General features: G+C 36.2%; 1 protein-coding gene across 2 annotated transcripts in view; it reads left to right on the top strand.

Moving 5' to 3' along the window:
- The window catches only part of HAPLN1 (hyaluronan and proteoglycan link protein 1), an 82,825-nt gene extending 62,648 nt beyond the window's left edge, over positions 1–20,177 (top strand). The window contains exons 3-5 of one of the 2 annotated variants that reach the window (XM_003261564.3): positions 5,843–6,214; positions 13,721–14,023; positions 16,600–20,177. In XM_003261564.3, coding sequence (XP_003261612.1) covers positions 5,843–6,214; positions 13,721–14,023; positions 16,600–16,889 — 965 coding nt within the window. In that variant the 3' untranslated portion in view covers positions 16,890–20,177. The remainder of the gene's footprint in view (positions 1–5,842; positions 6,215–13,720; positions 14,024–16,599) is intronic. The other variant, XM_030800927.1, reaches the window with a different exon arrangement.
- Positions 20,178–26,926: the final 6,749 nt, after the last annotated feature.

Raw genomic sequence — 26,926 nt, 5'->3', positions numbered from 1 at the left:
TCAGGAAAAATTAGATTTCTTCCAGTCTGAAGGAAACAAAATAATGATAAAGTTAAAGGTTAATAAGTAAAGCACTCTTTATTTTCTAAATTTTGTGTCCTACTCAAATGTAATGTGTAAATTACAATGAGAGACAAATGCTTAAATTACGTATTCTACTTAAACATGGTGTCTTTAATGTGCATAATTGTTTTTATAAAGTGTTTTCATTTTAGAGAGGTAGTATGGTGTGAAGCAAGCTCAGATATCCATGTTTACTGCCATAGCTAGGCCCAAGCTGTATGCAGCACTAGTATATTTCAGTCACAGACATTTATTGCATCAGGCACTATGTTGATGCTGGAGAAACAACATAAACAAGGCAGAGTGATTGTTTGCAATAGACCATGGTAAGCACAGTGATGGACACAAATTCATCCTGGCTGCTCATTCTCCTGCAGGCTTTGGCTCCCCTAAGGAAAATAACAGCTTCCAAAGTGTTAGTATTACACATCCAAATCTACCAAAGTGTTAACAAATGTCACAAAATGAAGAACTATTTTTAAAACCTTGTGCATTTTTTTTTTCAAATAACTCATTATGGAGCTGACAATTGAGTCTATGTCTATCAGTTTGGAATGTCAGAAAGAAATTAAGTTTCTGTTTGGGATGATGAAAAAGTTTTGGAAAGGGGTAATGGTGATGGTTGCACAACAAGGTGAAAGTAATTAATGGCACTGAATTATACACGTAAACATAGTTAAAACGCAATTTTTTAAATATATATTTTACCACAATGGACAAAATTAAATGATGGTGGTAGAGCATTTTCTTGGAGAGATTATTTTTAATGTTCTTATTTAGCCATCTTAAATACATTTCCTAGTTGGGTTTTTTTTTTAATTATTATTGATCTAGAAAATCAAAAAATCTCAAATCTACTTCATCCATACACCGGTGGAGAAAGTAACCAACATCAAGACTGGCTAGCTTGCACCGAGACAAACTTGTTTTTTAGCATTGAAATTTTGATTTGTATCAGGGTGGTTCCCAAGGGCTTCACTTTCAAAATGAGTGGTGTAAGGACCATGAGAATGGAGGGATGAAAAAGTCTTTCTAGTGGGAAAGGCTTTCTAGAGAGGAGCGAGGAAGCCCCTGACAACCTATCATCCCTGTCTTTCTCCAGGAGGGCTCCCAATTTCATGTAATGTCATTGTTTCCCATGATGATTCACAAAATTTATAACTACAAATGACCTAAGTTTAAGGTGTGACTTTGTATGGATTAAAAACATAAACTTTGTGGCTCATGCCTGTAATCCCAGCACTTTGGGAGGCCGAGGCAGGTGGATCACCTGAGGTCAGGAGTTCTAGACCAGCCTGGCTAACATGGTGAAACCCCATCTCTACTAAAAAATACAAAAAATTAGCAGGGCGTGGTGGTGCCCACCTGTAATCCCAGCTACTCAGGAGGCTGAGGCAGGAGAATGGCTTGAACCCGGGAGGCAGAGGTTGCAGTGACCCGAGATGGTGCCATTGCACGCCAGCCTGGGCAACAAGAGTGAAACTCTGTCTTAAAAAAAAAAAAAAAAAACCCAAAAACACACACAAACTTTGATCCATAGCATCCTTTCCTTTTTTCTATCACCTAGATTTCTGTGGGTATAAACTGCCAAATAAATTTTTATGCCTTTAATAGAACTAAGAACAATAGGCAGTGGTCCAATGTCATAGTTTTAAATTGTTTTTCTCCAGTTGTGCTTGTCCTATTGTTTAAAAGTCTTCATCTAAATTTCATAGCAAGTATAAAGATCAGTTGTTTGCTCACGCCATTGCTTTTATTATTTGGTGAAACTAAATGATGTCCTCTGGATTTCACAGCAGAATTTGTAAGATAATAACGAGGCCCCAGCGGTTCAGTGAGTCCACATTAGTGTTCTCACCAGGCCCTACTGTTTCCCCTGGAGACAACTCTGAGCTTTGAAGGGCATCAGATCTTTCAAGTCATTGTCACTAATGGAAATGGGGAATTTATTTACTTGTAAATTGCACTTTAAAAAATTTCAGTCCCCCACTGGACATCTTCAATTTCCCCAATTTCAACTTACAGCCTCATTTATGGACAAAATTAAGCTCTTCAACACTATGCAAGTGTTTATGTGCACCTTTTCACACTGAAAGGAAAAGGGGAAATGGACACTTGTATGCTAGTTTTATTTATTTTCCCATGTTTTTTTTTTTTAAATAAAAACAAGCAATACTCATTCTAATGATCAAGGTTTATTTTTATCTTTTGCATTTCAATTGCTATGCAACAGCCTGCTAATCAGTTCTTTCTTTCTTTTTTTTTTTTTTTTTGAGGCGTAGTCTTTCTGTGTTGCCCAGGCTGGGGTACAGCGACGCAATCTCAGCTCACTGCCACCTCCGCCTCCCAGGTTCGGGCCATTTTCCTGCTTCAGCCTCCTGAGTAGCTGGGGCTATAGGCATGCACCACCATGCCTGTCTAATTTTTGTGCTTTCAGTTGAGACCGGGTTTCACCATGTTGACCAGGCTGATCTCGAACTCCTGACCTCAAGTGATCTGCCCACCTCAGCCTCCCAAAGTGCTGGGATTATAGGTGTGAGCCACTGCACCCAGCCCCAATCAAACAGTTTCAAATTAATTTCAAACTGATCCAGGAGTTTAAATCCAATTATCAGATTCAAGACTTTCTCTAGGCAAGAGTGTGCAAAGTTTGTATTCAACGCCTGTGGTTCCCTTTCCTCTGTCTTCACCTCTTTCGTTTCCCTGTGTAATTCAGTGTGTTTCCTGGCTGGTCTCTGGTGACAACCTGTGACGTAGCACCTGATAAGAACTGCAAGCTCAAGATTCTCATGAGGTAGACTTATCAGAGTCCAACAGCTAAGGCATGGGAGAACCTACAACAGACCACTTCTCCAACCAGGCTCAGTGCTGTATAATCTGCAGTGTAGATCTTCTAAAAGCAAACAAACAAACGAAAACATTATTCTCAAGGCCATGTTGGAGGTTTAGCCTAAGGAACCTTAATGGCCTTGGTCACTAAATATGTTACATACCTTTGCTAGGGTTCTTTGAATTTCAGCCAGAGACTTCTGGCATCTATTACTTCAACACATACACACACACACACACACACACACACACACACCCCAAAACAAATGAGAATGGTAGAATTTTATACATTTTGATAGGTTTGTTAAAAAACTATTTTGGGTGAGGGTCAGTGGATGTTTGGTGTCTGCTTAATTTTCAACATTATACCACACAAGTCATCCTCTATTCACAACGCTGGAGTAGAAGTAAAACAAAAACAAAATCAGAAGCCTACACTTCTAAAATACTGCAAGATGGTTTATAGTTAACCACAGAAAAAAATTAGAAGTCTGAGTCCCTTATACAAGAGTTTTGATCTTTGCCTTAACCCTTTAATTTATAAAACATTTAGACCTTGTGTTCATTCTGGAACAGTTTATGATTACGCTAAACCTCCCAAATTTCCAACTCTCCTATTTCCAAGTCTCACAGGTGGCATTTTATGTATTTACTTTTTACTCCACATGATTCAAAACTTTATAAATAAGTGAAATTATGGAAGACTAATATATGACAAAATTATGCTCTATATTGGGCAGTATCTTAGTTGGAAAATACTGCGTAAAATCTATGCAGTAGGAACAGTTTAGTAGTTAGTGTACACCTCATATCAGTCAGCCATTGTCCTAAGTGCTTTATGTGTATTAGGTTAATTGTATATTGTAGGTAATAGTATCTGTAATTCACATATAAGGAAATTAGGGCTTAGAGTTTGCACAACTTGCCCAAGGCTACAGAGCTAGTAAATTGAGGAAGAGAGGTTAGACCAAGGTCTATGTCATATTAGAGCCCTTGTTCACAACTGCCATGATATCCTCTATGCCAGTGCATTTGGGCATTATTTTTGATTTTGAACTAAACAAGTGGAAGAATAATGAAACTGAGACCTATTGTAGCTATGTGTCATATCTAAACTACGTTTCAGTATGGGAAGGCCCAGCTCCTGGAGTGTTCCCACACACCACCCTTGCCCCCCACAAGATACTGGTCAGGGAATGTTCCCTATGACCCTCAGGCATTACTGAGAAAACTTAGTCAACAGCACTTTTTCCTCCTCCTAGAAAGAAGACACTAGAGATGTTTCGGTAGAACTTGGATGCAGGCACTGTGGATATTGTAAGGAAAAAATTCTATGTAGGGTAGAATTACATAGATTTATCTTTTATATCTTGAGATTCTATGGTCCTAAATAATGAGATCAAGAATGGAATATAAAGGAAATGCTTAATGAGCTGGATTTGTGATTCCTCTTAACTAAATAATAAATGAAGCCATTATCCTCGCATTTCATTATCTATTCAAAGTGAGGGGCATTGATGGCTTTGCTAAACTTTTCAGCTTTTTGAGGCTTGGGACTCACTTTTATCAATGAAATTATATGCTCATTAAAATATTAATTCTGATTGCTATATTATAAAAATAGAGATGTTATGTCTATTTTTTGGATACTTTCTATTTTAAAATCCGAATCCTATATTTGCCATTCAATAATTGTGTGTCTCAACATGGCTACTCTTCCCAGTGATTTGGACATCTTAAATGATTCATGGCAAAAGATTATTCAACACCTATCTGCCCAAGGCAGGAGGTCTGCAGAGTTGTGTGAAGGGCAGCTTTGGTAGCTGTTGAATGCTGTGTATAAACACAAAGATATCCATATCCAGGAGCTCTTATATCGCTTTCTCATTTTCAAATCTTGCACATCCTCAAGAGACACTGTCAAGGTCAGAAGCACAATGTACTAGCCAGGGGGAAACCCCAGAGAAAGCCAAAATCTGAAAATAACAGCTGGTATGTAGAAAACGGCAGACCTGCTAACTTGGCAGACTCAGGATATTGTGTTCTTTGGAAGGCAATAGAGTTCTTGGAGGAAGGACTTGGAGGAAAACAAAAGGACAAGCAAAGGAAAGGTGGAAGTAATAAGACAACTGCAAAACAAGACATAGCAGAAAGCAAAGAGAGAGAATAGAAGGATATTTAAGGGAGTAAAGAAGCAAATAATTATTTGGTTAATCAGAAAAGAAGTATAACTTTGGATACGCTTTTAACATTCAAATTTTGAGGAATACATTTCAAAATCTTCTGGAATTTGTCAAAAGCATTTATTAAAATTACCTTTGTCTAACCTTCCTGTGAAAACAAAATATATATTTCCTGAAATATTTCAGAAGAGCCTAACACAGGTGTATATTTGACTAGAAGCCATAAATGTGAGGATATTCTGAGTTCTTTGGCCAGAACAGTACAATGAAAGTGAATCATGTTGCTTCATATTTTGCCTGTAAGTACAATATAAACTTATTGTATTAGAAAGCCCAGCTGGGTTTACCTTCCCTTGAAATGTTTGGGTTTATATTGACGAACCCGTCATGCAACTCTCTCACTTCTCTTGGTCTTATTTCTATATTTTTGATATTTAAATGTAGAAGAAAAAATTGAAACAATAATAAATAGAATTTATTATGAAGTCATTGACCTTCAGATGACTATGGAGTCTTATATCCAATATTTCTTACTGACGATAATGTAACTTCTTCCCCTTTGGTTTAAAATACATGACTACTTTAGAGATACCTTCTTGTTATTAGAGATCCCTTTCTATATGGTTCAAAAGAGATTACGTAGAGAAGCTAACCACTCAAAGCTATCCTTTTTCAGATATCCTATATATGTGATATATTTCATTTTACCAAAATGTCTGAAAGTATATTAATAGTTATTTTCTTTTTTTTTTCCTTTTTAATTATAGCAGAAAATGGCCCCCGTCTACTTGTGGAAGCAGAGCAAGCCAAGGTGTTCTCACACAGAGGTGGCAATGTTACACTGCCGTGTAAATTTTATCGAGACCCTACAGCATTTGGCTCAGGAATCCATAAAATCCGAATTAAGTGGACCAAGCTAACTTTGGATTACCTCAAGGAAGTGGATGTTTTTGTTTCCATGGGATACCACAAAAAAACCTATGGAGGCTACCAGGGTAGAGTGTTTCTGAAGGGAGGCAGTGATAATGATGCTTCTCTGGTCATCACAGACCTCACTCTGGAAGATTATGGGAGATATAAGTGTGAGGTGATTGAAGGATTAGAAGATGATACTGCTGTGGTAGCACTGGACTTACAAGGTAGGTATCTATAAGTCATGTTCAACATAGAAATGGTCATTAATAGTTGCTTTTTTTTATGAGGAGTAATGTCTAGTGGTTAACACAGTAATAAAGTTAAAAACCAAAGTCCTTGCCTAGCATCTTTTTCTATTCTTTTGTATTCTACAGTCTGCCTGTGATTCCAGCTTTCATGTTTGAAATGCATACACAATGCTTATGTGCAAAATTGAAGCTATTTGTAACTAGGAGAAATGTGCAGTGGAACTGAATTAACAGTTTTCAGATATTGCCTTATGCTATTCAAAATCATCTCAATTCCATTATATGGTTATTGAGAAATTCAGACTGTGTACTTTTTTATTATGTTTCTAAAATTATCTCAGTTTCAAAATAATGGCATGTTTTGTAAAGGACATCTGCTAACTAAAATATATGTAATTGTATTCTGTAAAATGACTGCAAAACCTTAATTCAACAAAAAAGTAATCTTTAGCTTTCTTCAAATATTCTTCTAAAGAAGTGATTTTGTAATGGTTCAGAGTCTCTTAGCCATTCGGTCGAGGCATTTTGTGGGAGAATTCTATTTCTTAACTATGTAGGCCATTCAATAGGTTCAATAACCAACATGTGTACAAACCTGTACAATAAAAAGTGTCCTTGCCATCCTTGCCTCCCCTCTGCCCAATTTCCACCCTCTAGAGACCCTTCTCTCCTTAGTTTCTCATGGATCACAGGACATCTTATTTTCCATAAATTTCAGCATTATTTTACACTGAAGGGTGGATTTTGGCAGCATTGAGAGAATGCTTTCCTTCCTTATCTACATAAAACTCTAAGTGTATGCTTGCTAGAAGCTCCTTTTATCCCTGAGGACAGATTTGTGGCTTTGGGAAAAATGTCTGTTTGGTCCACTAGCATATCACTGACTATTTGACCTTTTGAATCCCATACAATCCTATCACATGTATGGAGATTTATTTGCTTTGTACATCTAATAAATTGCACAACATCGTAAAGTACATTTTTGTGACCTTTCATTGTCTCTCATAGGTAGTTCTTGGCCCCTGAGTACATGCCACTTTGTGCTTCAAGTTTTTATTGATTCACATTAATATCCATGAACATTGGCATTATTCAGGATGGAAGGAGTTGACTTAGAGAAGACAGTATGTCATCAAATATTAATTGAAACTATTTATCAGAGGTTGGAGAGAGCCTTGAGCTAGTAGCATTAAGAGGCTTAGGTTCACCTCAACTCTGTCAATATCAGTTTTGTAACGGGGCGGGTCACTTATCCTTAAACGAGTTTGAATTCTATTATCTGTTGTTACTTTTTCTTCTAAAACCCTACGTTTATATAGCAAAATATTTCCTAAACTTAAGTAATTCACATGCAATATTTACTATGTTTATTTTACAAAATTGAACTCTAAATAAAAAGAAACCAGTATAACTTACCAGAAGTAGAAGGAAATAATAAAAATAAATACAATATAATAAGGTCACTGTTTAAAAGGAGCTTCAGCCTATGTTACAGTATAATGCATTATAGGGTCAAATCAGGGCTCCTCCAAGACACAATTAGAGATGCCGAAACGGGACTAAGAAAATAATTTTTTTCTCCCAGGCTCTGCACCATTGCAAATCTCCAGATTTCCATGCTTAGGGAACATTCCCTGTCATATAGCATATATGCATATGAGCTAAGTAAATGTGGTCCAAGAAACCAATTTAATTGATATATATTTTTACAGGTGCTGTTTTGGTGCCATGAGATGGAAAGAATTCCAATCTTTGCTCTTTTCATTCAACAATCTTATAGTCCATTAAAGATTCTCAAATAATTTAATGAAATAAGGCAGAAGTCAGTAAAATAAGTAGGCACAAACAAATTTCTATAATCGTATGTTCTATTTATTTTGTTCATGTTCAGTCAATCTTCTTTATAGATGAAGCTTAAGACAAACACCTTTTCTAAGATTACATGGCTAGCTCTAGTAAGAGCTAGAGCTGGAATTTGATACCAAATGTATTGCATGAAGCCTATGCTCTACTCCACTGTGATTTGAGGGTTTGCAAGAAGGAGAAATTTTCTGTTGGTAAAGGAGAGGCTTTAAACAAACAGCAGCATTCAGCAGCTTCAGGCTTTAGAAAATTCTGAAAGGCCCAAAGTTATTGGAGCGATAAGCTAGGACCTGTCCTGTGCTCATGGTAGCTGTTAAATCTCCCTCCTCCATGATGTTCTCATAGCACCTTATGCAGACTTCCATTATAGTTCTAATCACGTTTTGTTTTGTAAACACTTGTAAACTTCTTTGTCTGTTAAACATGATCTACTTGAGGACATTCAAGTGCCAAGAACAGAATTCATGCTCAGTAAATAGTTTATAAGTAAAAGAATGTTTGATACAAAGTGTTTAAACTTTCAAATACAAAAAAGTGTGTATGCAATGTGGGAGTCATGGAAACCATTCTTAAGAAAGAGACACTTGGCTGGACACGGCTGCTCACGCCTGTAATCCCAGCACTTTGGGAAGCCAAGGCGGGTTGATCACTTGGAGTCAGGAGTTTGCGACCAGCCTGGTCAACATGGTGAAACCCCATCTCTACTAAAAATACAAAAATTAGCCTGGCATGGTGGTGCATGCCTGTAATCCCAGCTACTCTAGAGGCTGAGGCAGGAGAATCGCTTGAATCCAGGAGGCGGAGGTTGCAGTAAGCCGAGATCACGCCATTGCACTCCAGCCTGGGTGACAGAGCGAGAGTCAGTCTCAAAAAAAAAAAAAAAAAGAGATACTTGATTTGGACTATGAACATAAGCCTTTCAAAAGGTAATGAGCATGAAAAAGGAGGAGAAAGGGCATCATAGATAAGAAAGAGAAATTACTCAAAGCAAAAATGTGAATAACAGATACCACCAACAGCATTCCAGCTTGCCTGCATTAAGTCTCACATTGGTGACAGGGTGGGATAAAAATGTTTAACTTTTCATTGTCGCTAATTTCAAACATTTGGAAAAGTAAAAGGAATAGTGTAATGAATCCATATATCATCATCCAGCTTCAAAAAGTATCATGATATAGCCAATCTTGTTTTATTTTGCTTTCTTACTCCCACTACCACTGAATAATTTTCAAGAAAAACTCAGATGGGATATTATTTTATCTAAATATACTTCAGAGTAAGATGAGGATTGATATTTCAAAGTAAAATTACAACAAATTAAGATAGCCACAAGAATAAAATAAAAGCCATAAAAATAAAATTTGAGAAAACTTGACATAAGCTAAGGACACTCTCCATGTATTCTGGGATAGAAACTCAAGATGCAGCAGATTTATATGCGTAAGAGTTTGGAATCTGTGCTGAGCCACACATGGCAAAAGACATACCTTCTGGTTATCATTTATCAGCTCTTGTTCTCATTTTTAACCTTTTTCATTATCAGTTACATTCTTACATGTGACTATCTACCAATCAGGCAATGGTACTCAAGCTCCCTGTCAGTCTTCTAACATGCACCAAAGGGCCAGGGAAGCATCTCATTTTAAATGCCTTGATTGAGCTGCTTTTCCAACTGTAATTGCACATTATCTTTAATTGTGTTGGTCCTTTAATACCAGCTTAAATGCTATTTACACTAAAGAATTTTACCAATTAGAAAAAAAAATTCTTCATGTAGCCTAAATTATATAGCTCCTATTTGTATTACAAGCTTTTATTCTGCCTTGGATTCAAACCATATATATATCCAAACTACATATATTTATTCTGTCTTGGATTCAAACCATATATATCCTGTCAAATACAGGAAGAGGCCACATCCGTACCTATATCATAGAGTACCAAGCACAGTGCCTTGCTGTTAGTTGTTGTTTAAGAACTGTCCATATAATCACACTAACAAAAATAAATAAATAAATAAAAATTGTAAATCCTTAACAAAGACTGACCTCCATGTGTGTTGGAATTAGATATGGAAACACAGTATTTTCATACAGAATCTTGGATAGGGCAGAGCCCTCTGACTGCCACCAATTACCTACCTAGAAATAGCAGGCAACAAGCAACAAGCTTAATACAGATGTAACAAAAGAGTGTCACTAGGAATTTAGGAAGAAGCTTGGACTACAGAATCAGCAATTCAGTTGAGCGCAGCAATCAATAAATACACAAATAATGATATGAAAAACATGACATTTATGCTTCCAAACTTCCATTGTATTTATCTTCCATTGGTGAAAATGGGGCTAAATATACAAAATTATAGTCTGAGAATTATCAGAAATAGAAACACAATTTCAGATACGTGCATAGCACTGATAAGCATTACGACAGGCACTAAGGAAGGTAATATTATTTATGCTAGATGTTCTCTGCCTTTTTACGACTAAAAATATTTACTTTATGTAATTATTAAAGCTTACTTTAACTTTTATGTGTCCCTTTTGATTATATTTTGACATATAAGTATGAAGGATAAATTAGTCAGATATTCCTTGGATAATCATACCACCTTCTTTCCCATCCACAAAAGTTTAACTTTTCTTATTTTTGCAACATTGGATAAAAGCAACCATTTGCTCCAGAATTCAGCTGTAAGAATTGCACATTTTTTCTACAGAGCCAAGGTTTCTGAAATTGGATGTTAAAATCTTAACTAGCCAGAAGTATAATAAGTAAACAAATAAAATACTAACAATCATGAAGTTCCAAAAATGGCCCTGCTTGTAAGATACATCTTACTGTTGAAATGTGTATGTGAAATTTATAGAATACAAGGAAAGTTTTAAAACTTTGAGTAAAGCATAGAGCTTTACCTTGATTTACTTGGAATATGTTCTTTCTAGCATATTCAAATTTGTTAAGTAAATCTTTTGAGCTGATACAACACTTAATTGACAATTCTTACAATTGAAAAATACAAGAATTTTAACATACATTTCACTTTGACGCTAAAAAATGGTTGTATGAAATTATGTTAAATTTGAAAACAACTCAAATAAAAATATATAGCACTGGATGTGGAACTAAATCATATTTAAGTAATGTTCAGTGGTTAATCAAGGACAAATTACTAGAGAAAAACTTGTCCCGATGTTTATGAGAGTCCACCAAAATACACTACAGTGAATTTAAACCTGAAAGATTTTCCAGGTCTTTAAAATTAGTATAAATTAAAATATTCTGCATTCTCCAGTGTTACCATCTTCAGCCATTTTGGAAGTGGAAGTCAGCCCCCCTGGTTTCTTTCTTTCTTCAGGTTGAGATACTTTGAGATTTTCTGTCACTTAAGATCTAGCTAAAAGGAATCTCTACTGAATAAATTGAATATTTTCCTTTTCATCAGCACTCCCAGGGTTGCTGAGGAAAGAGGATAAAAGATATGAGGGACCAGGGCACCATAATAATTATTTCCCAGCACTCACTGGGTTCCCAGCTCAGTGCCTGGGCAGAGCCCTCCTTAGATAGAACCATCTCCAGGCCTTCCCTCCCCCCTCACCACAGGAGTTAGTGGCAACCAAGAGAGGCTTTTACTCCTTCCTTTTGGCTCTGATTCAGCTTATAGATCCTTCAGCCAAGAACCTGCGAAGGCAGAATGAGATCAGGAAGCCTTCTTGGATCTCTGCCTTTCATGGATGGTGCCAGCTGGATTGCCCTACAGAGACGAACGTGTCCTACAGAGGCCTTCAGTGGATGTGACTTGATTTGAGGCCATTGAAATTTCTTCTTGTAGAGTCTTCTAGGACAATTTATTAAAGAAATATTTCCTGTGTACTGGTTATGCTATTAGTGAGTTTGTACATCATCTTGAATAGCGTCTGCAGTCTCATAAAATAGCACATGTGCTATAACTCACCAAATTACTGTGTCAGTGGGACAAATGTTTGCATTCCACATGCCAAAATACTAATTATTTCTAATTATATTCAAAAATTCAAGGCAAGCCCTTGAATAATGATTCAAAATTACTTATCTTTTAATAACCATGGGAGAAATACTTTGACACAGTGGTCCTTTTCAAAGTCCAGCAAGTGATGCAACTTTGCTTTCTTATTTGGTAATCCTTAGCCTTTAAAGAAACTGGAGAGAGTGTTGTGAGACAGCTCGGTCACCTCCCATAATTATTTGACCAAAAGAAATGTTTTGGAAAGCCATACATCTTCCTAGGCAAAATCAAATGCGAAGTCACACTGTTTACATTTGCTAAGGAACTATTGTCCTCAAAATATTTAACTTAATTATTTGGCGTTAGTCAATCAATGGATGTCTATTCTGTACCTACCTTTTATAGGACAAGCTTAGGAAAGCTTTTTTTTTCCCTGTTTATAATAAAAATGTTTCAAACCCCTTACTTTCAGTTTGCAATATATACATGTGGAAGTTGAAAAATAGTAATGGAAATACTTTTAAATGAAAGCCCTTGTTTTAGTCGTGCTATTTAAGGGCAGGAAAAAAAATAAGATTAAGGGCTACATTAAAAATAAACATACAAGAGTACCATGATGCCTTCTATGGAGGCATGCCTCACTGTACAGATCTGTCTTATTAATCTGAAATAAGGTTGTTTAATTATTTTCTTGTTAGATATGCAAAGGAGTCCACTTTAGCAGGGGTATCCAATATTTTGGCTTTCCTCAGCCACAGTGGAAGAAGAAAAACTGTCTTGGGCCACACATAAAATATACTAACATTAATGATAGCAGATGAGCTAAAAAAGAAAAAGAAAAAGAAAAAAGAAAATCACAAAAAAATCTCACAATGTTTTAAGAGAGTTTACACATTTTTGTTGGGCTGCATTTACAGCTGTTCTGGGCCACATGTGGCTCACGGGCCATGGGTTGGACAAGTTCGTTTTCACGTTTCTCCAAACAAGTATCCCCCCTAAGTGAAGGTTACTTACCTGCAAGTTATTAGACGAACATGTAAAAAGTTATATATCTACATTTGAATCATTTGTTAATATGCTTCTTTATACACTTAAAAGACTACATAAAACTAATTACTAATTATATAGGAAAAATTACCAAGAAAAGCATTGTGAATTTTGATAAATATCTTCTCTTGGAGCACTACATCCCCTCCGCTCTTAGTATTCAGCAATGACTATTTCTATATCTGCCACCAACTCTTAGTATTCAATACTGACTTTTTCCCTAGGTGACAGAGCTCAGTAGTAACCCATTATAGGGTTAGTAACTGGCAGCAAACGGTAAGTTCTCAGGGAGGGCTATTTAGAAACTGTAATCTGTGGACAGATCTCTTCAGAAAGGAGAATTTTAAGACTTGAGTTGAACCCTTAGCTAAAGCAGTAAATCATTGAAGTTATAAAATAAAAAAGCTGATCATGAGATGCTCAGAACTGAGAGGCTGCTTTAAGGGGAAAAGGATCATGAGAAACAGTTGCTAGTTGACGAAAAACTACTGTCTCATCTGATGGAGGGTCTGTTATGTTTTTCACCAACTAGGTGGGGTTGTTAGTTTTGGGGCTTCTAATGACTCCTTGCTTTCTCCTTTGGACAGGTGTGGTATTCCCTTACTTTCCACGACTGGGGCGCTACAATCTCAATTTTCACGAGGCGCAGCAGGCGTGTCTGGACCAGGATGCTGTGATCGCCTCCTTCGACCAGCTGTACGATGCCTGGCGGGGCGGGCTGGATTGGTGCAATGCCGGCTGGCTCAGTGATGGCTCTGTGCAATATCCCATCACAAAGCCCAGAGAGCCCTGTGGGGGCCAGAACACAGTGCCCGGAGTCAGGAACTACGGATTTTGGGATAAAGATAAAAGCAGATATGATGTTTTCTGTTTTACATCCAATTTCAATGGTAAGATAATAACTGTACTGCCTTCTTTCCTATCTCAGAGACTATTCCATACTGTAACACTACACTTGGCTTTTAATCTTATCTTCTTAGAAAAACAAACAAAAACAAGCTTTGAAGTTTTGCTCTAGTTTAAAAAGATATAAAAAGTTCTTGAGTATCATAATTTTTAAATATCCACACAAGTCAAGCAAAAGTACATATTCCCAGTACTCCTACATTTTATTTCATCCCATTTTTATATGAAACAATTGAAACTGTTATGTGGCTTGAGGTCTGTTACCTATTGTCAAAGATGATGCTGCCAGTGTGTGCCCTCCATAGGATATGGTTCTCTCAATCAAAGTAAGCGTGCCTTCATTATTACCCATGTTCTCCCTCTCTCAATCACATAAACACTTATTCATAGGTGATCAACAGAGCTCAGGACAAAGTGGGGAGTAAGCAAGAAAAAGAAAGTAGAACTAACTCTCAAGGTGAAAGCAGAAGGAAAGGTTGCAGCAGTATTGATGACTGATTCATTTTATTCATACACCTCTCAGCCCTTCTCTTGCTGTCTTCGGAACCAGCCACATAATTTATGCGGCCCAGTGTAAAATGAAAATGTGACCTGGGTGCTGTGGCTCACGCCTATAATCCCAGCACTTTGGGAGGCCTAGGTAGGGGACTGCTTAGGCCCAGGAGTTGGAGACCAGACATGGCATCATAGTGAGATCCCATCTCTAAAAGAAAAACTAAATAAATAAAAAGAAAAAAAAAAAGGAAAGAAAAGAAAATGTGGAGCTCCTTGTTCAAAACTGTTAAAAATTTTAAGATGGTGACAGCAGAGCATTAAACTAAATGCAGAGCCCTTCTCCATGCGGGGCCCTGTGTGGTGGCACAGGTCACACACCCATGAAGCAAGCCCTGGCCCCATTATTTATATTTTAGGTCCCTAGTGATATGCTTTGGGAAAAATAGAAAGAGATTATGGGTCAGGGGTCAATAATCTTTTTTTTTTTTTTTTTTTAAGACAGGATATCACCCTGTCTGTCACCCAGGCTGGAGTACAGTAGCACGACCTGGGCTCACTGCAACTTCCACCTCCCTGGTTCCCAAGTGACTCTCCCTCCTCAGCCTCCTGAGTAGCTGGGACCACGGTGCGTGCCACCACGCCTACTTAATTTTTGTTTTTTGGTTTTGTGTTTTCTTTTTTTGTTGTTCAATGTAGACATGGGGTTTCACTATGTTGGCCAGGCTGGTCTCCAACTCCTGACCACACATGATCAGCCTGCCTCAGCCTCCTAAAGTGCTGGGATTACAGACGTGAGCTGCTGTGCCTGGCCGACAATCTTTTTCTGTAAAGGGCCATATAGTAAATATTTTTGGCTTTACTGGCCATATGGTGTCTGCTACAATGGCTCATTGTAAATGTGTATGTTGTAGCACAAAAACAGCCATCAAAATACTAAACCCAGATGGAGATGGCAGCATTCCAGTAAAACTTCATTTACAAAAACAGGTAAGAGGCCAATTTTGACCCATGAGCTATAGTTTGCTGAACTCTGGTGTAGATGATTGTACTTAACCTCTAGTTAATATTCCGGTGGCCACTACCCTTTCTCCAAATCACATCATCTCAGTCTAGAAAGAAATGGCAAGCATTAATTTATACTTCAGTAACCTATATCTAATGAGGGGCAGGGGAACATCATATTACAATGTCTAATCAGGTAAGAGAGTCTGATTAGATTCGACCTAAAACTAAGACGCATAAGAAAATCTTCAGTCTGTGTGTATTTATCACTTTCAGTCAGTTGAAGTCATATTTTATACATTTTACACATATTTAATACATATTGAAGGAATCTCAGTAATTAACACCATTCAATAAGTGATAGAGACTAATTTGTCTTTCTAGTGAAATTGAGAAATAGGTGTCAGGATTTCAACAAATGGAAGTTGAAAAAAATAAACAAATTTGTCTTCTTTGCTAGTGAACCAACACAGACTAGGTTTACATTCTGAGTACGTATTATCTGTGGCAAGTGACTTCCTGTATTTTATGCATTTTCATACACAGTCTTTGAATGAGAATAATGTCTAATTGATACCTGTAATGAAAAGGACTTGAGGGCTTTTGATTTTTTTTTAAATGGACTTTTATATCAGGAATGTGTTTTGATCCTTTCACATTCAAATTTTGCCTCTCCAGAAACTTGTGCTGGGGTTCAGTCTTGCTACAGCTAGAATTTAAATAGCCCTTGCTTTTAACGTGGAATTCTGTCTTCTCTAGTGCCACAGAAGGGCTCTTTTAGTCACTAATTAGCTAACAGAAACTGCATCTGCCATTTCCCTTTTCTTTTTAAAGCTATAAAAGGGGCATGTCTGGACACATATTAAGGGGCAAGGGAAAAAACTAATTTAATGGAAGTGACCTAGGGACACTACATTTAATTGACATTTCTATGTTCCCAAAATTTTACAAACATTGCTCTATATCCCCCTTCATTGAGAAACACTTCTATTTTTGTCTCCTTCTATCTCTGTGTGGCTCAATTGAAGACCAGCCCATTGACTCTGTCTCCTTTTCTCTACAGGCCGTTTTTACTATCTGATCCACCCCACCAAACTGACCTATGATGAAGCGGTGCAAGCTTGTCTCAATGATGGTGCTCAGATTGCAAAAGTGGGCCAGATATTTGCTGCCTGGAAAATTCTCGGATATGACCGCTGTGATGCGGGCTGGTTGGCGGATGGCAGCGTCCGCTACCCTATCTCTAGGCCAAGAAGGCGCTGCAGTCCTACTGAGGCTGCAGTGCGCTTTGTGGGTTTTCCAGATAAAAAGCATAAGCTGTATGGTGTCTACTGCTTCAGAGCATACAACTGAATGTGCCCTTAGAGCGCATCAGTTTTAAAGTCATTAAGAACATGTGAAAGGTTTTTTTTTCCAATATGAACTCATGCAAGTTACCAAAACTGTGATAACCCTTTTTTACTTACTGTAAAGAGTCATTTTCATAAAGTCCAATTCATTGATTTGTTTTTTGTAAAGCTATCATTCAGTATATATTATAAATTAATATAAATTTAAGGGAAGCTCTACGTAAGGAGACTTAGAGCCAAACTGTTTAAGCTGTATCATCCCAACAAAGTATCCTTTCATGAACGGGGCATGCAATAGCTTGAGAATTGCTAGGATTAAATTAAGGAAAGTAAAGCTACTCAGAACAGCAGGTTCCACAAGCACAAACTTTACACATTTGTACAATTTTGAAATGCACTACAATAAACAAATTAGAGCAACACATTTGAAACACAGGCTTCTTTACATAAACTGAGAGGTTATACAAAACTCAGTTTCACAAGGGAACAATCTATACCTTTCTAAAAGTTAATATTTCAAGTCCTCAACAGACAGAATATTTTACTCTTTAAATCCTGCCTTTTTGACCAAAAAAAAAAAAAAAATCATATGGACTCCAATCCATAGTGACAAGCACAGTTAAAACTCCTTAATAATCCCATTTATATGAAGTATGACACATAAATAAGCAGATAATATTTAACCAATGAAAGACTTCTACCTTCTTTTAATTAAAATTACACATGTCTAAGAGGAATTGTTTTATCTTTTGAGTAGCTTTACCGAGTTGTATTTAAATTCTAAGGGCCATTTGCTAAGCAGCATTTAGCATCTACTCAGGGCAGTTATATAGATAAACTGCTGGACAGAAAAATTGTAAAATTTAGCAGCTTGATTTTCTGTTAGCCTATGAAATGTTATTGTCCTATAAAAATAACTTTAAACTTATTTAATATTTCATATTTACATTATATGAAAATCAATTACATTATAAAAGGAATCCCTAATGCAGAAACAAAGATGCAACTTTCAAAATTCTTATTATTCCTATTTGTATATACACTAGAGAACCCAACTAGTGCCTGTGTTTGGGGGGAAGAGTCAACAGTGTAGTTCTAAACCTTATCCCAAATAGAAAATGTGGTTAATGATGTCACTTTCCTTGCTGGTCATCATTAGGCTTAACTTAAATGCTGAAGCTGTCATCAAAGAGTTTACACTAAAATCTTCAGGGCTTTAAATAAAAGGTTAAGTCCAGCTTCAAAACACGATTTTCCACATTAGCAGCTCCAATCTTAAATGAAGCTCTGTTTTCCTATATTTTTATGACTGCTGAGATCCCACAGGGACCAATATTTGTATTCAAATTACATTTCATGGTTTCCCATTGTTTCACAATGAGTTCTAATAAATGGGATTTACTATAATAATCCAAGTATGACATAGCTGGTATGCTTTCATGAATGTTTTTATGTAGATTTTCCTCCCATGAACATGAGTAAATAAATCTGTTTCCTGAATGGACTGTGGTTGGATTTAAAGCTCTGTAAGAATTCTAATAAATTTACTCTATAGAGTTATGTGTGTGGAAGGTGTAGAACAATTGGAAGTCCATGAAACCATAACTATAATCGTATATTATTCAGACAAAATATTGTAATGAAAGTAGGTCCTTTCTTTCATCAAAAACATATCTGAAAATGTTCAGATGCTTTAATATTAAAAGATGACAATGTTATGCCTGCACATTTTTAAGTTAGGTTGGATATGCAAACTGTACAAAACTATAAATCCAAAGAGTTTGTAAAGTTTAAACTCAAACACTGGTGGTATAAATAGAAGTTGCACTTCTAAATTAAGGAAGATACCTAAATGGTCTAGGATGATATGACATAGTATTTAAAGAGGGGACTATCTCCCAAATAACAACTTTAACACCTCAAATATGGGGGCTAGCTCATTGGAAGAAGTCCATACTTGAACTATTATTATGTATGTTCCAATAATTTTGTTGGAAATACAAGTGGGAACAAATTTCTATTGAAGCAAGCATCTAATTTTCAGTTATGTCCAGAACTCTACCTTTGTAATGTTAAATGTAGTAGTATTTCTTAACTTTTAAATACTTACTAGTATAGGAATTGGTGCTGATCAAAATCTCTGGAGTGACTGTTAGCTGATTAAAATCTATACCACTTACACATCATTTTTCCATTCGTGTAAAAAACAAAAAGTCTTAACACAGTGAATACTGCTGAGCAGAATTTTTGTCTTCTCATTTTGCTCAAAGGATCAGAATGTCCATGCCCTTTATACTCCTACTTGAATGAGTCTTTTTAATGTTTTCATTTTGCTGTTTTTCCACCAAATGTCTATTTTCCTACTTCATTCCCCAAGATGTCTCACTGAGCAGGTCTGAAAAAGAAAGGTTATTCTAATACAATTCCCAACAGAAAGTTGATACAACACTGGCTAATTCAGAAATCGCTCCTCAGACGTAGATTCCAAGAGTATCAAAGAGATTAGATGGGAGGCTGGGCTGGGAACCCTTGTTTTAATGTATTTGTCCATAATTAACACTGGTGACCATATAAGGAACAAAGTATGTCTGCACATTTCACTGAGACATCCACATTGGAAAACCCAAACAAAAAGAAGCAATTCAAATAAAAAGACAATATAAGAACGAAAATAAGTTGGTCACATTAACACTGGAAGCCGTCTTTAAATGAGTGCTGTCATATTGTGTCACAGTAATTTTTAGCCAAATATGGCATTTGTAAATTTAAACTTTCTCTCATGGAAAGGGGGCCGGTACCTGTCAAAGTGTTATTTTATGCAATAATATAGTCACTTTTTATTTTGGCAATTAGAAGTAGACTCAAAGGAGATTCCAATTTGGTTGCTGGCAGCCATTCTGGGTTTCTTGATTCTAGTACTCCAAAGAATATGGTGGTCTCATGGAGTAGCTGACCACTAAGGAGGGGAGGATTAAAAGGGAATCACTTATCAGTTTTTAGCATAGGATGCGTTAAGAAATATCAATGGATAACTGACATCATTTTGTTAAGAAGTTAACTGTATCATAGCTCACTACTGCCAGAGCAGCAATGGATGTACAACAAAAGAGATGAAAAATACAAAAGTCATTAAGCCACCTGATTAAAAGAAAACCAATATTTAAAGGCATTTAATAGATATCAAGTATAACTTTGAGGAGAAGAATCAAACTGTATTACCAAAAAAATATGTTTTCATTTTCTGTAAGATACAATGAACTGGTACATTAAAAGTCAATTTTGTGTTACTGCAGTATCTTTTAATTCTTCTGAGCTGTAGAATCTTAGCTATTTTTCTTTGTGTCAAACTCTGTCAATACATTATTTCCAAGAGAGGCATTTAATTCATTCTTGTTCTGATACATTTGACTTCAAATTGTAAATACGTACAATTTTCATTTCCTGGTACTCTTGCAAAGTCAAAGAAAAAGAGCATATATATGGTGTCGCTAAATCAACTATAGTATTATCCCAAAATATATTGATTTTTTTCTCTTTGTGTATGACTCAAAGCATAATTTATTTTGCCCACCAGTTCAGCAATCCCAGAAATCTATCGTGTTGTTGATTAGATTAACACATTTTAAATGCTTTGTAACTTAATCATGAGTGCTGAATTAAAAGAAAGATTTTTCTTTTCATACTTAAGTTCTTCTCTTTAGCACTTTACACTCCCAATAACAAGGAATATATTTTGCAATATTTCCATCCCTACTCTGGATTTTCAACATAAAAAATAGTTTCTGGATTTTTCTGATATACAGAAATGAATTCTTGAATGCAAGGATCTATTGCTGGTGCAATGACTTGAGCAGAAACACACCTAAATGAGTTTGTCATTGATATTCAAATAAAAATGTACATACTTACTTGCAATACATTAATTGCCTTGGAGAAGAAAAAAGTCCAAGGATAATATGAAATTAAATCATTTACTTTTAGTGTTTCAGTTCTTACACAGATAGACGATATCTTCACCTTGCCAGCAATTTTTGTATATTGTGGCCTGGTCATATACAAAACTTGCTTGATACTAATATTGAAGGATCTTACAGAGTTTCATAATGTTAAAATAAAACAAGTAAACTATTAAGATGTGATGTCCTTACTTTCCTACAGAGTGACAGAGCGTAATATTATAATAAGACTATTCTTGTGCAGAATGGACCCTGTCTATGATGGTAGATGTGTAAGAGGAGTCATAAAAGCCAAGATTATTGGAGAACATGAGGGAGAAAATGAACTAAGAAGAAACTGACACTAGAAATGTAAGAAGAAGATATTTCCTTTCCTATCTCTACTTCTTGGGCCCTCCATTTAGGATTATTCAGAGGCATGTCTTAAGATGGTTCTGTAGTCTTTGCTTCTCAGTAGGTGGTATATTCAGGAAGATAATAGCTTCATGCCTCAGCTATTAAAAGATGGCTCTTTAATTTAGTTGGTGTCTGACAGCAGCCTGAGCTCCATTTATTCAGGAGAGTACCCCCAGGGCGGAGAGAAAGCTCTGATTTTCTATTACCTGACAATGAAGCTATTGGCTTTAACAACAAATGTAAGATTCTTGGATAGAAATAGACTTCTAAGAATATTGTAGCCTTATATTTTTCTTTCAAAGCAAGGGGCCCAATTGCCAGCTTTTCATCTGTTGGAAATATCTGGGATTTTTAAAACATTATTTGAAAAAAATGTTTCTTCGATTTTAATCAATGAAAATTCTGCCTGCCAAAATTCATATATATGCAGAGAGCAAAGAAAGATAAAAAACAAGTGAGTTTGAGATTTTAGAGACTATGAAAGGTCCTTCTTTGAAGATGCTGAGATTCTTGCATGTGAATCTAAAAACAAAACCATTTATTATCGTAATAAACAAACATGTTTGTGTGTAATGATTGCCGCAAGCTCAGGGAAAAGATAAATAATGTCCTTCATGGTTCTTCCTGTGCTCAGAGTTCTGCCAAATTGAACATCCTTTCTCTATGGGAAGATGCTTGCTCCTGTGATGAGAGCCAAACTTCAAGTGGCTGAGAAGCAAATTCTGCTATTCAAATAGAATGCCTTTGAAAAGCCAAACTTTCAGTTCAGTGTACATGAACATTCAGTAATCTGTTAAAGCAATTGTAGTCAGCATATTGGAATCACTTGGGAGTCTGCAGAAAAATGAGGTCTGAGTTCCTCCCCCACAGATTATAGTCAAGTGTGTAACGTGTACATGAGGATTTTTAACCCCCGTGCCACATTCTAACGTGATTCTAACGTGCAGCCAGGGGTGAGAACCACTGGGTTTAACTATTTTAGGGGCAAAAAACAAAGCTATTCCACAGATATATAATTAGGTTGATATTTACGACTCACAATTTAAAATAATTTAAAAACTGTATAATTGGTTTAAATTTTATTGAACTTAGAATATTCTTCAAGCATAAATATTTAATTGCTTTGATTTGCTTTCTTTTCTAGTGATAGTTCTGATTACATTAGCAAATATATATCTAATAAATTATGGGCCTACCCTATTATTATTACTCCTTCAATAAAAACTACTTTAAACCATTTATATTATCAAACCCTTTCTCATCTAAAGTACTGAAATGTAAAGGCTGTGACAATAATCATGTAAAATATTTTGGGACAAGAATTTGAACTCCACATTGAAGTCAATGACTTCTGAGATTTCAATTATGTCTCAGAGAAAAAGACTTGAATTCACTGTGAGGTTTCCATTACCAACACTGACCCTCAGGCAAAAAACAAAAGCAACACAATGCTAGCTAGGTGGAAGATAGGGTGGGAGTGTGGAATAGAGAGGAAGACAGAGAGAGGGTAGAAGGAGGAGAGAGGAGAGAGAATTCTACCCTTGTCCTCAGTAAGGATATATGATTTGATTAAATTAGTTTACCAAATACCAGAGACAACTGTTTACTTCTTAAAACTCTAATATTATATGTTACTTACATAATCACTATTGTTTTCCAAAAGCATATTTATTTTATGGCATCATGAAAACATGCATTACTTATTACTTGTCAGCAACTTATTCATAATGTTAAAGATACTGGACTGTTTATAATTGGAAGACACAGTTCAATAGAGTGGTTCCAAGCACAGACACTAGAGTGATAGTACCATAGTTCAAATCTAGCCCTGCCACCTACTGTCCCTGGGTAAATCATTTAACATTTCTTGGTTTTGATTTCTCCATCTAAGAGTAGACGTATTAATATTAATGATATCCTTAATGCTTGCCTGATACTGTTATAAAATTTGAAGGAGTTAATATATTGTGGTAATAGCTAACACAATACTACATTTGTGCTAAGTATTTTATGTATACCATTTATTTAATCCACTTAATACCCTGTAAGACATATTATTGCCTTAGTTTTCAAAATGAAGAAATGAAGGCCCAATCAGGATAAATGACTTGCCCAAGCTCACATGGCTTCTCTTAACAGCAAAGTAAAGACTTAAGTCAAGCAGAAGTTTCAAGGACTTGACCTCTTAACCACTGTACCACACTTAACCTCATGGAAAACCATGGAACAGTTACTGGCACATAATAAGCACCCTGTAAATATTAGCTGTTATTATGTCATAATCTATATATAGATTTACAAGTCAGATCAAAAAACAGTCCTCAGTTTTCTCACCCTAACAAAGAGGATCAAAATACACTATAAGGTTTATTTTCTAATAATTAAATAAGATTATTTAAAGATAGAAACTTCATTATCACTTATCATTACATACTACCTCAAAATACGTTGGGTTTTTTTTTACTATTTAAATCTTTAATATATAATTACTTAAATTTTTGTTTGCACATGTCCTTGGTCAATAAACCAAATTATAAGTTTCTAAAAGCATAGACTACATAATGTTATTTAATAATCCTTCAACCACACTGCAAGGGCTAGCATAGTGCTATCAATGTAGTTTGAAAATTTTTATTTTCTTATAACTGAATATATATTTATTGAAAAAATCAGATAAGCACAAAAAGAAAATGAAAATTTATTATAATTCATAATCCAAATATCCAGGGGACAAAATAACACAAATTTTGTTTTAAAATATCGTATTTACCATTATATATGTGAATAAATCATAGTTTTTAATCAAAATTAGATCATCATACCCAAAGTTTTAGGAATATCACTTACAGTTTTCTTAAAGACATAGTTTCATACCTTTCATATTTTCCAAGATTGATTAATGAATTTAGAGAGTGTTTAATTAAACTGACCTGTGGATATGGTATGGCTATTGGAGTCTGCTATAACTCACCCTGATACAGGTGAAATATATGAACAGTAAAATTCAACTTCTTTAAATGTTGGATGATCCCACTAGGAGGGATAGCCTAATAACTCCTTCAGCCATGATCTAGATTCCTGAACTCTGTGGGTCTCCTAGAGAGCACAGAGCACAGGTTAAGGCCCAGCATTGGTGCCAGGGGACTAGGGCTTGCCTTCTTCCTACTCTAGTTTTAGAGTACACAAAGAAAAGACACGTAGCTAAAGACACAGAGCCTTCGGACAAGCATACTTCTGTGCAAAAGAAATAAAGTCCTATTTTGTATCTTTTCCACTGGGAAGACTAATTCTAAAGAAAAGGGTAATAAGCAAGTATCTTACCAAATTAAAAAGGATAAATATTAATTAGAGAGTTGCACTAAAAATATAATAACACTTAGTTGTCACCAAAACATATAGAAAACTGATGAAGTATGATAAATTCATTGAGAGCTGACTTCATTCTAAGGGTCAGAGAAGAAATTTCAGACATCAGTGTTTTGATGTTTTGGTGGGAGAGCACTGTTCAGGATGTATTCTGGAAACTTGAAAACTCTTGGGCAGGTAAGCAGCCTAACAGTGCCTAGAGACTGCCGCCTAATGCTGTAGAAAGTCCATGGAGAAAAGCTATCTCTATGACAGCTGGTTTACGGAAATGCCTACATCGTATTAATGTAAGGGCAAAAAGGTGTAATAGCTTTCCTTACCCATCATAAGGATCACGGCTGACACTCCTATAACAAAAGGCAGTTTAACAAGGGAATAGCATAACAAATTTATTTCATCGAAGTTTTATGTGACATGGGAGCTTTCAGAAATAAAGATCCAAAGACCCAAGGGAAACTTATCATATGCTTAGGTTTGATAAAAAACGGATAACCATATAGAAATGTGACTGGACAGAGAGTATGATCTAATGGTAATAGATCGAGGCTGGAAACCCGCAAGGCCTGTCTGTGCAGCTTCTTCTGGCTTTCACAGCTTTCCTTCCTCCTGGGTATGGGGCAGGACCCCTCTGGGATGAGACTGTTGAGGGAGAAGGCACAGAGTGACCTTTTGAGGTTTTATGGTTTGCTTTAGGGAAGAGGAAGACAAACTCCAGTTTCTATTACTCACTTCAAGTGAGAAAGAGGGACAGGAGACAGGAGGGCAGGAGGTCAGAGAGAGACTTTGCTTCTGAGGCTGTTTCTGAGACCTTCTAATCTCCTTTAGTTCAAAGTACTTAGCATACCGAAGAGTCATACTTCGGCTTATCATTTTCTGTAATATTAGCTAAAGCATTACTTCACAAGACAGTTTTGACATGTAGTATAAATAAATTCCCTCCCATTTTGTTTGGAATAATGCAAAGATAAATAGAACACTGGAAATATAATTAAAACTTATTCCTTTAAATATTTAAAGAGAGGTAAATATTTAATGGTGCTTTACATACGGAAGCCTTAAAGAAGTCCAGAATTTATAAATATACACTAAACTATTGATTTGAGGCTCTGAAGGACTCCACTCTAATGCAAATAATCAAAATAGCAATTATAAAATACATGTTGTCCCATGGAATACTATGAAGCATAAAAAAGGATGAGTTCATGTCCTTTGCAGGGACTTGGATGACGCTGGAAACCATCATTCTCAGCAAACTAACACAAGAAAAGAAAACCAAACACCCCATGTTCTCACTCATAAGTGGGAGTTGAACAACGAGAACACATGGACACAAGGAGGGGAATATCACACACTGGGGCCTGTTGCGGGGTGGGGGGCTAGGGGAGGGATAGCATTAGGAGAAATACCTAATGTAGATGATGGGTTGATGGGTGCAGCAAACCACCATGACATGTGTATACCTATGTAACAAACCTGCACGTTCTGCACATGTATCCCAGAACTTAAAGTATAATAAATAAGTAAATAAATAGATAAATAAATAAAATATGCATTGTCTGTATGATCTCCACTATGCATAATCAGTTAATATGCCTGAAGGCTAGGCACGGTGGCTCACACCTGTAATTCTAGCACTTCGGGAGGCCAGTGTGGACAGGTTGCCTGAGCTCAGGAGTTCAAGACAAGCCTAGGCAACATGGCAAAACCCCATCTCTACTAAAAATACAAAATATTAGCTAGGTGTGGTGGTGTGCACCTATAATCCCAGCTACTCAGGAGGCTGAGGCATGAGAAACGCTTGAACCCAGGAGGTGGAGGCTGTAGTAAGCCAATATTGCACCACTGCACCTCAGTCTGGGTGATAGAGTGAGACTCTGTCTCAAAATAATAATAATAATAATGATAATAATAATAATATGCCTGGAAGGAAATTCATTCAATATATCCATCAAATATATTTCCCTCCTACTTCTAAAGTTTCCATTGCAAAGATGTATTCTACAACAATTATTTAACAAATAAATGTACTGCAATACTAGAACATTCTCACTGCAGCCTAACAATTTTTTAAAAACTTGGGGGGAAATATTCCAGATTTGACTCTATAATTTCTTCCCTACCATATCATTTTCTTTCTTTTTTCTTTCTTTCTTTCTTTTTTTTTTTTTTTTTTTTTTTTTTTGAGGCGGAGTCTCGCTCTTTCACCCAGGCAGGACTGCAGTGGCGCTATCTCGGCTCACTGCAAGCTCCGCCTCCCAGGTTCACACCATTCTCCTGCCTCAGGCTCCCGAGTAGCTGGGACTACAGGCGCCTGCCACCGTGC

The sequence above is a fragment of the Nomascus leucogenys genome, chromosome 2 (assembly GCF_006542625.1).
Source record: "Nomascus leucogenys isolate Asia chromosome 2, Asia_NLE_v1, whole genome shotgun sequence".
NCBI lineage: Eukaryota > Metazoa > Chordata > Mammalia > Primates > Hylobatidae > Nomascus > Nomascus leucogenys.
Note: the sequence above shows the minus strand (reverse complement) of the source record. Positions and strands in the feature narration are given on the sequence as shown.